The 10918-nt window shown below is 37.0% G+C and overlaps 1 protein-coding gene across 2 annotated transcripts in view; it reads right to left on the bottom strand.

The window, feature by feature from the left end:
• LOC107694264 (PDZ domain-containing RING finger protein 4-like) overlaps window positions 1–10918 on the bottom strand; it is a 62155-nt gene that overhangs the window by 5755 nt on the left and 45482 nt on the right. For both annotated transcript variants that reach the window (XM_016493910.1, XM_016493909.1), the window contains exons 2-4: window positions 4432–4679; window positions 3287–3389; window positions 788–886 (exon numbers count right to left, since the gene is read on the bottom strand). In XM_016493910.1, coding sequence (XP_016349396.1) covers window positions 788–886; window positions 3287–3389; window positions 4432–4628 — 399 coding nt within the window. In that variant the 5' untranslated portion in view covers window positions 4629–4679. The remainder of the gene's footprint in view (window positions 1–787; window positions 887–3286; window positions 3390–4431; window positions 4680–10918) is intronic.

Here is a 10918-nt window from a genome sequence, read left to right on the forward strand (position 1 = left end):
AAGGGGGGAGGGGGGGGGGGGGGGTGGAATCCATGCCTTGCTAATTAAAATCAGCAGTTAAAACACTGACAAAGAACTGTCTGTATACGGAATTATTTGCCAAACTTGACTTGCTCTCTTCATGCTTGGCTCAGTCCTGGTAGACTTTCGTCTGCCATATGAACTTTGGAAAATAGGACAACTTTCCATATTAAACACTTTTAATTTCAGTGAAGGTCTACAGTGATGTGGAACAATGAGAATGGATCCAACTGAGCTTTTATCTTTTAATTACTTTTCAGAAAATTTAAATTGTTGTTAAAAAGGGTTTGGTCCGATTAATTTGATTGCCTGCATCAAATTTGATGCCACATCTTACAGGTGACTTCAACGTCTGCTAATGAATTAAACACAGATCACAAAATTACCATTCTTCATTCTAAACAAATTATTCATTTAATTTTCAGTAGGTCTTTGTCTGTAAATTGAACTGCTGCATTAAAAACTACAAAATAGAGTCTGAAACTATTAAAAAATGTCACCTTTTTTATTTTTCAACACATGGTTTGTTAAAGGAGATGATTAACCTTCAGAAAATGTTGAACTTGGACAACATGAACTATTTTATTGTCCATCCATCACCAGTTTTACAACAGTTTTACCAATTTTTGGATATGTGCAAGTCAATTTTAAAACCCTGATTTTTTTCCAGCAATAAACTTCAAAAGAAATTGAATAAAATAAAAAAAAATAAAATACTCCATGTCAAAATGATGATCACAATTGCAAAAAAATTATAACTACCCACCTGACCAACAAAAATGCCTATATCTTCCTCATCATCAGTGCGGTAACAGAGAGTAAGACCCAGCTTTTCCTGGCTGTTCATTCGATAGAGTTCCACCTCCTGTAACACACAAACATGCAGATCAATTAAAATACACGAGTCATCATCACATTCATTCAGTTCAAACCTAACATAACCATATAGCTTCCTGTTTCTTTTGTATTTCAAGGGCAAGAAAGAGGAACAGACATCCAGTATGAACAGAAACATGAGCAACTATGAACTAGCTCAACTAAACTCATAGCTCCTTAGACCTTTACACTCATTTTCAAGCCATTTATTTTCTTTCGAAAGCAACTATACTGCAGCTCAGTACATTTCACTTCAGTTTCGTTAATTAAAACGCTTCTAAGCTTCTAAACTCAACAATCGATTACATTGTTTCAGAGTAGTAAAGTCATCTTAAATGTTTGGCTTTAAATTAGAATGAAAATGATGACCAGCAATGGTTCCTTCGCCTACAAAGAACATCAAACGTGTCCTACAAAAAGATGCGCCCCCCTGAAATATGATATAATCAAGCAGGCAGAGGGGGTTATATGTCAAGACTGAAGCCTGGCGCAAGTGACAGGACTGCATCTGAGAGACATTCATCTGTCAAAAGAGAGCAGTTAGCCACAGCTCGACATCCCAGTAACACCGGCCTCAGTTCAGTCAGGCAGAACGGCTCATTTATAGGTTGGCAGTCCTGACCGAGCACTTGCGTCATACATCAACTACCCCACCCTCCAACATTAACCAGATTTACCACCTCGACTATATGAGGTTTATCCTTTTCTTCCACGAATACATACACCGAACTGTCAAGTGTCCTTATTTGGCAAATAATTTCTAAAAATGAGATACCAACATGTTCACAGCCACATCTAACTCTCGTATTTCAGCTGAATCTGGGTTACTGGCAGTCTGCAAAATGGATGCAATTCATCACCAGCAGCTTTAATGTGGCTTCATATTGATCTGCTCGAGAAGCTCAGCGATACTTCATATTTTCTGCAAGTCTATTGTTCAGACCACATGCTCATCAAAAAGGATCAACCAAGCCGTTGAGCAAAGTAATCCACACAATCTCCCTTAAACTAGTGCCGCCGGCAATGAAACTGGCAAATCACAGTAATTTTATAGATCATAGTATTAATCCAGGATAATGTGCCATGTTCTGAGAGCTAAAGTGATTCTGTCAGACTTTCCTCTTGGCATGATATGAAGGATGTCCTCGTGATGGACATACTGAAGTTATCTCGCATGGAAGAGGCTCATCCGGGCATGAAGCAATGCAGACTAATGCAGGACCCATGGAGGACAGTTATCACTGCTTATAAATCCTGCATATACTGTAGCTACTTATGCACTATGCAATTTTGATTTACTTTGCAAAACAGATCCAAGAATGAAAATACGGCACTAATTTGCTAACAGAAAAACATTACTGTACAAAAAAAGAAAAATATCCCAAAATCTCACTCTTTTGATGAAACATCTTTTGACAAGCTATCCTTCAATTATTACAAATAATAATAATTATTCATTAACATATGCATTTGTTTTTCCAAAAGGAGCACGAGATCCAGTAGGAAAGAACATTAATGCCACTAAAATCAAACTAATTACACCTCAATGGAGTCTAATCTGTCCCCCTGTTTATTAGCCAAAGTGATAATGGCATCATTTGAGGGTTCTCCATCTGTAACATGCTACTTTGAATCATTAATAGCGAAGGAAAATGCCTTTTTGAAACTCTTATTTTTGAGGTTTTCACAATTAAATGAACCCAGTACATCCTCTGACTATAAAATTCTTTCTGTCAACATTTAATTCAGATTATTTATTGAAATAATACATAACAACAGTATAATGGTATGTAAATAATAATAATACAAAATAGATAAGGAAGTACTCATGTATTTCATGTGTTTATGTATGTTTATGTATTCTTTCTGGATAAAAATAAATCTTCTAACTGAATGTTGTAAATTATGTGAAGCATGCAATAAAAATAGCTGTATTTATAAAAAATAATTAATTAAAATTTAAATGGTTTTGATACATTTTTTATTAATTTATTTCCACAACTAAAATAAAACTGAACACTGAGCAAAGCGTCACAATTGTGGTGAGACTAATTAAATGAAACCAACACATCCTGTGACCATAAAACTCTTTCTGTTAACATTTAATTTAAATGGATGTATTTATTTATTTTAAAATACCACAAAATAGATAAGGAAGTATTCTTGTTTATATATTTATGTATTCCTTTTGGATAAAATGTACTTCTTTTTCTTTTTTTTTTGACAGTGATTTATATTGTAATGATTTATTCAATCACTCCATTATGTCCCAAACATTTGAGACGCATGTAAGGTCAGGTGTAAATAGCTGGGCTGATCATTAATTATCGGGTCACCCCAGGTGTATATACATTATTATTCAAATTGTTTCAGAAAGCATTTTACTTACCTCACACTCGAATTCAACTGCCCTGTCCACCTCTGCCTGAGTGCTGGCCACATATTCTGGACAATCAAAATAGTCATGCTCCATAGTCTGAATGGAATGACAACTAGAGAAAGAGAGAACGTGAGAAACCAACATTATACACTAGGTTAGTTTTATGCCTGATATGCCTGAACTATAGACCAACCCTGAAGCCATGCATTACACTCCACAAAAGATAACAGATTTTGTTTGTAGTCTGGGGACGCATGTAATTACAAACAGTAATCATTAATCTGTTAACACATCAAGCTGGGGTACAATTGCAAATGCACTGTTCCAAGATCCTAAGCAATCTGTGCAAAGAACACCCACACACACACACACACACCAATGAGCTGAATGTTTGATTTTGCTTAGTTGTAGCCAGACAATCAGATTAGCATAAATAAATCCAAACAAAACACATGCACATGTGGATTACAGTTTGCAACTAGACGGATGTACGGTTACTTCCTCTACAGTCAAAAATCTGGGTGTTATATTAGATAGCAACTTGTCTTTTGAAAATCATATTTCCCATGTTACAAAAACAGCATTCTTCCATCTTAGAAACATTGCCAAGTTACGAAACATGATACCTGTTTCTGATGCAGAAAAGCTAGTTCATGCATTCATGACCTCTAGACTGGACTATTGTAATGCACTGCTAGGTGGTTGTCCTGCATCTTCAATAAACAAGCTACAGGTAGTCCAAAATGCAGCGGCTAGAGTCCTTACCAGGTCAAGAAAATATGATCATATTACCCCAATTTTACAGTCTCTGCACTGGCTACCTATTAAATTTACATTTAAATATTTTATATGTATATATAATTGTATTTATATAATATACTTCCCATACATTTGCAATTACATTTATATTTGTAGAATTATATTTAATTTATTTACATTTTATATTATAATATTTTATTTAATTAACATTCCCTAATTAAAAATACTACTATTACTACTATATATATATATATATATATATATATATATATATATGTAATGTTATTGTAATTAAAAATATATATTGTATGATAATGAAAAATACACAGTACAATAAACAGTATGAGGATTAAGTCTTAATGTAATTAACAGTTTTGGCAGCATACTGTTTGTACCTGTCTGACAGCAGGAAGGGGCAGATGTCTGGCACTGGTGGGGTGGTGGGTCTCATCTTAGCCAGAGCCATGATGTGCTCAAAGGTGATGTCTGTCTGAGTGCACACATCCACCACACACACTTCCTGTAGGTTGTTCTGGTTCTGGGCCGAGGGCCCCCGCCTCAACACCTGCACCACAATGGGATCCTTCCGCATGGCCTCCACCGTTCCCTCATGTCCAGGCTTGGACAAATCACGCCCATTCACCTAATAAGAAGTGCAATCTATAAATATCAGTAGAATTCAAACCACACAGACACACAAATAAACTTTTGGGCTGTAAAAGTAGCATAAAGCATTACATGTGATAATATTATTAGATTTTTTTTTACATATTACTATATTATTTGTATTACTATTTTACTATTTTATTTTAATTACTATATTATTTTAAAGGGCATATAAAATGTTTATAATAACGATTTCAAGAGACTTCCACATTCTTAAGCATGCTTGTGTAGCTCTGATACATAGATTTCATAACAGTGTGCATAATGATAGTGACATCTGACATGTTGCACCTGACACCTGTCAAAGCCGCCCCATCAGAATTCACTCTCCCGCATCAGCAGGTTCACTGCCAGACCAATTAAATGAGCTTGTTATAACCCAGAGTACTCAGCCTTTTGACCATTTATTTAAGACAGATTCATACCCGAGGGAACACACAAACCCCTTTACCTTTATGCTGTAGGTTTGTGAAATAACTGACAGGTCAATACCCTACATGCCGCTGCTGAAAATATTTTTGTGATTAGTGTAAACTTATTTTACTGGTCCACAAACACACAGAAACCCAACAAAAATCAATGAAAATAGAATGTAATGCAATGAAACAAACAAAACAAAATAAAATAGTCAGAATGTAGTCAAAGAATGTAGACAAAGTCAAAGAGTGTATTTATAATGCACATTCATTCATGCATATTGTGGCGTATTGTGGATTTCAACATACAGGTGAATTTATTAGCTAATGCTGAAAAAAAAAAAAGTAGGTCACATTATCCACAGTGAGACTTCAAGGCTGGAGCTACTTTACACATGATTTATTCTAGACTGAGCAGTTTTCCTTAGGCTATGTGGTTCCTGTGAGGCAGAACTGAAAACCAGCCTAATTATACAGGACTTCCTTAAGATTCTGTACTCTCATTTCACATTTCTTGTGAAAACCAACAACAAAGAGTGGCCTTAGACCGTTTTCATCTATTTTCTTTTGTTTTGGGGGAGCGCTTAGCATTTGGAGCTTCAGGCTGTCAGGACAAGTACAACTGCTGTTGAACGACCTCAACATTCGACACAACATGACAGGGACCTTTGCTCTCAGACATTCATCAAGTCATACTGGCATCCTGCAACTTTCCTTACAGGAAGACTGAAGAGCAAGGGATCATTGGGCTAGATGCGTCTTACCAGATGGGCCAATTAATCCAGTGATAACTAGGGAACATTCAAAATATGCACACAGAGAAGGAAACTCTCTACCTGCTGAGTCTCGTCTTCAGAGCCGGCTGGGGTCATCTGTGAAGCAAACTCAACAGATGCGATCCTCAGCGCCGAGAATAATACTTGTGTCTTGTTGAAGCTAGTTACATTTATTTAGACACAACACAAGCTAAAGGTCTGGTGACGAAATGAAGGAAACTAAAACCTTACACCCACAAACAATACGGCAGCATGACGGTTAAGATAAGATGGAACAAATAGGAATAAAGCTATTGCTTCACTCTTAGGATACAGTAATTGGTATCAAGCATATGGCTGTACATTTGTGGAGAGACATACTGGATATATATCAGTCAATTGATATTTATGTGCATATGCTTATTTCCTTTATTTTTACAGTTATATTACCTTTTACCATCATGCATCTAATGATCACTCAGAGTTAATTTGTTAAAAACTTTGAATTTTTTCATTGTTTTAATTTTTAATTGTCGAATCACTGGACTTTTAACATAAATAAAACTGAAAATAAGCACGCCATGGTTGGTTTTCAAGGTTGGCTACTTGTTTTATACCCATAACATATGTTACTTCCTAAGAAAGTGGTTTAAAATCAGTTATAGTCAGTGAATAGCCACTGGTGGAGAAACAGCCCATTGATTTCTATAGATTTATATCTTGTCTAAAAGATCAGCGGGTGAAGAAACTCTGGAGTTCACGTTGGTTAACTTTGATCCAGAGTGATATGAATTTAAAGGTCATTAACGTCAATGAAACGTGGCCGTCAAAGCTTCACCAACCCACCTCCACATTCCACCTCAATACATGACTCTGAAAAGGTCAGGTGCCACCTGGGTTTGATAACAAGGTCTGAAACTGGATTGTACCAGTCACCTCAGACCCGTCATATTGATTTCAAACTTACAATACCAGCTCTGCCTCAAGAGGACCATGTACATCTGAATGCTGAAGTGGAGAGCAGAACATCAATGGTGGAGAGTACAATGTGTGTGTGTGTGTGTTGTCGGAGCTGTCATATTTGGGTCAGTTCTCGTCAGGTGACACATATCTACAGGCTTGTTTATTTTCTCCAAGCTGAATGATTTGGCACAGGTGAGATAAGCACAAAGAAGTGATAAGACTGCATGTGTGTGTGTTTAAACACATGTGGCATGAGAGATAAGAATTGAATGAGAACCTCTTGGCCAGACCACCAAACAGTGGAAAATGCAACTGCTACAGGCAGACGCACACACAAACAGCATTGTGTCAACCCAAAAAGTACCGACAGTTGTTGAGAAAACTGACAAAAGAGCTAAACACTGGTGAAAGACGCCTGACTATAGTCTTTTATATGGCACATTTGTAAGGGAGTCACACTTTGAGTTTCTCAACACTGTGAATCCAAAAGGAATAAAGGCATGAGAGCATAACATAGTGAAATCCCACCTGGGAAGTGTCAAGCAATCAGAAAGGATTCTTCAGGGAATTATGTCTGAGCAAAAACTCAATATCTGACACACGATCCCATTCACAACACCGAAAGCATCTTATCTTCATATTGAGCACACGGCGAAAGGCTCAGTCACCCATCGATTCACTGTAGGAGCTCAATGGCAACGGCACATGGAATCTAATCGAAAAAGAAAGACTTCCTAATCATTACAACTCATAATTTCTGTTGAAAATCTTAATTTAGCATATTGCTTTAGAGCTCAGACTCTCTCTTTCTCTACGCAGCTGCAGGAGTCTGTCGACTACCATCATCTCGCTGTGGAAGAGTAAACACACAGATTCTGTCACACAGTCTGTTATTATTCGAATTCATTTTCTTCATTAGATTTACTCGGAGACTGATAACTAACTCGCCGTGTCGTTAACTATTCAGATATTCAAAAAGAGACTATTAACTATTTGAATATGCTATTTTCCATGTCGTCTCTGCGCTGGTTAATCAACGTGGCAAGATATGAATGAGAGGCAATTAGTCCCCTAACGACATGCATGACTGAGTGAGAGATGGAGAGAAAAAAAGTGCAAGGACTTTCTGTATAAGTGAAATTTGGTGCAAATTACTGTCGATGTGTGGCAGCAAAAATGGAGTTTTGTCTCATTACAAGTATAATCTAAGCATACTAAACAGACTGCAAACAAACAAGCAAATTGAGCAGTTTAGTCATGATAATAACTTGGGCTAATTATTTAAAATCAGACTCTTATGAAATTATCAGTTTGACAAACCTTAAACTGAACAAGCAACATTTTTCTAAATTAAAAATTTAAAAAGGAATTATCAAAATGCTTAAATATTTAAATATATTTTAAATATAAATTACTCCTCAAAGAGGTTTTCGGTGGCAATATGCCACTGACTTATTCTGTGGGAATGTGGGAGTTTGACTACACAACACTTCCCTGACAGAGTTCACCCTGCAGGCGAATGTCTACCTTTCACAACATAATTAAATTCTCCATTAGCACCAATCTTGGTTTGATCCTCCAAGCGGTATAAATGCCTCTCATTCTTCTCTATTTTCAGCTACAACAATAAATAATGCATTTGAAATAGCAGGCGCATATATCATAGGGAGCTGTGTATGTCTAACTAATGAGTCCTTCAGCAGGACCCAGCCATGGATGACATGGGTTATGACAAACTGAGTCAACAAAACGTTTATTTAGTCTCACTGCCTCACTACAATAACCCAACGCAAGCACTCTCAATATCATACCGCATGCTGTCATAGAGTACATCATGTGTACTGAATCTAGATGTAGGGAATTGTTTTTCCATTATAATCTACAGGAGTGTGAATAAATGAAATATTCTCAGAATGAGAACAGATTTTTGACAGGGTTGTGCCTCTTTGTCCACATCGCCTGCCCTATTTCGAGGCCTTAAACGTAACATGCTACAACATGTAGGGGCTTGTTGCTCTTCCTGGTCACTGTTGGATTTCATTTGGAGTTTCTGTGGCACTAGAAATCACAAAATAAATGACTTCAAATAGGTTTTCCAAACACTTCCACCATCTGCAATTGGTCAGAAAAACAGATAGCTCTGCCTCCAAACTGGTGGAGCCGATCGCTGCGTCCGGCTTAACTTCAAATTCAAATGTAGTTCCTAATAGACAGTATGCGATTTTGGATGAACCGAATGTCTCTGTTAAGCTAGTCAGGATGTTCAAAAAAAAAAAAAAATCAAGCAATTGCTAGCATACTATTACTAGTACACTACTATTACACACTTCAGCTTTAAATCAACTGGCCTTCAAAACCACTGATCCTTATTGAAGCAAAAAACTGGACCAAGGCCTGAATTTAGCTATTGGTTTTGCAGTGCAGTAGAGTCCACTTCAAGGTTCACCAATAAATGTCATGGCGAAAATGCTGTGGAACAAGCCGACATTAATCATAACCATCACCACAATAGAACAAGGCTATGCAATACAACAATAAAAGGAGGGAAGACCTAAGGTTCAGGGTTAAACCTGCCTTTTTTGTACATGCTGACTCTCACTTGACCTAATGCTGAAAACTACTGATTGTTTCTGAAGGGCAATGAACGTGGTGTCTCGGCCTTAAAATGCCTGAGAAATCAGTCAAGTGAGCCAAGGAGAGTTATGGGTACTGCAGTCAGGCTGAGAGAGCGAGCAGGAGAGACAGATCTGAGGGTGATTTGTGGTTTCAGTGGGTATGCTTCATTATTTCAGCTGATTTCTGGTAGGAGTGTCCCACCGTGCCTCACTAATTACTTTAATGAAGGACTCTGCTCTAGAGAGACACCAGCTCTATTCCAAAGCCTAGTGAGCTGCCTTTTAAGGCAGCATATGAACCATCATAGAACCTCACAAGTGACTGTTTTGGAATGCTCTACATAGGTAGCAACTCCCATGTGCCACACAAATCAACTCGTATTTGATTTCAATACAGTTTGATGTTACTATGTTACTGAGCTTACCATGTTACATTGCTCTAATAAGTATACAAATACTGAATAATATACTAATAAACTCTTTTTTTATTTCATTTCTGCATTTTTGTTTTCTTTGCACACAAAAAGTATTCTGGTAGCTTCATAAAATAACGGTTGAATCATTGATGTCACATGCACTATTTTAACAATGTCATTACTAAGTTTCTGGGCCTTGAACGTGGTAGTTCCCTTGCTGTGTATGCAGGGTCAGAAAGCTCTCGGATTTCATCAAAAATATCTTAATTTTAATTTTATGAAGCTACGAGTATACTTTTTGTGCGCAAAGAAAACAAGAGTAACGACTTTATTAAACAATTTATTTTCTTTGGTGTCAGTCTTCATAAAATTACGGTTGAAATGTTACATGGATTATTTTAATGATGTCCTTACTACATTTCTGGGCCTTGAAAGTGTCAGTTGCATTGCTGTCTATGCAGGGTCAGAAAGCTCTCGGATTTCATTACAAATATCTTAATTTCTGTTTTGAAGATGAATGAAGGTCTTACGGGTTTGGTGCGACATGAGGGGGAGTAATTAATGACAGAATTTTCATTTTTGGGTGAACTATCCCTTTAACATTTAAAAGGTTAAAATTCAAAAGTGTGACATTCCTCTAGCCATGGATTTAACTTCTCAGTACAATGCATTCTGTGGTTGTCTTCTGGATTCAGTTTAAGAGGAAACTGTAAGAAAGAGGTAAGCAGAAGATGATGACTGAATGTAACAAAGAAGAACAGATGGATCTAGTGTTCTAGACACACAGTCTAATGTAGTGGCTTATCTTCCACTGTGAACTTCATTCATGTGTCTCCCTTTCAGATTGACTAATAGATGTAGTGCGTCCGGCGCCAGGGGCTTATTGTATAGTACTTCCTCCTACACACATTACACAAAGATTAACCTTACATCTGCTATCATTACAGGCAGGAACACCACAAACAATAGCCATATAAATAGACAAAACACACACACACACACACACACACACAGAGACACACACACACACACACACACACACACACACACA

Source organism: Sinocyclocheilus anshuiensis, unplaced genomic scaffold (genome assembly GCF_001515605.1).
Source record: "Sinocyclocheilus anshuiensis isolate Anshui unplaced genomic scaffold, SAMN03320099.WGS_v1.1 scaffold1316, whole genome shotgun sequence".
NCBI classification, from domain to species: Eukaryota; Metazoa; Chordata; class Actinopteri; order Cypriniformes; family Cyprinidae; genus Sinocyclocheilus; species Sinocyclocheilus anshuiensis.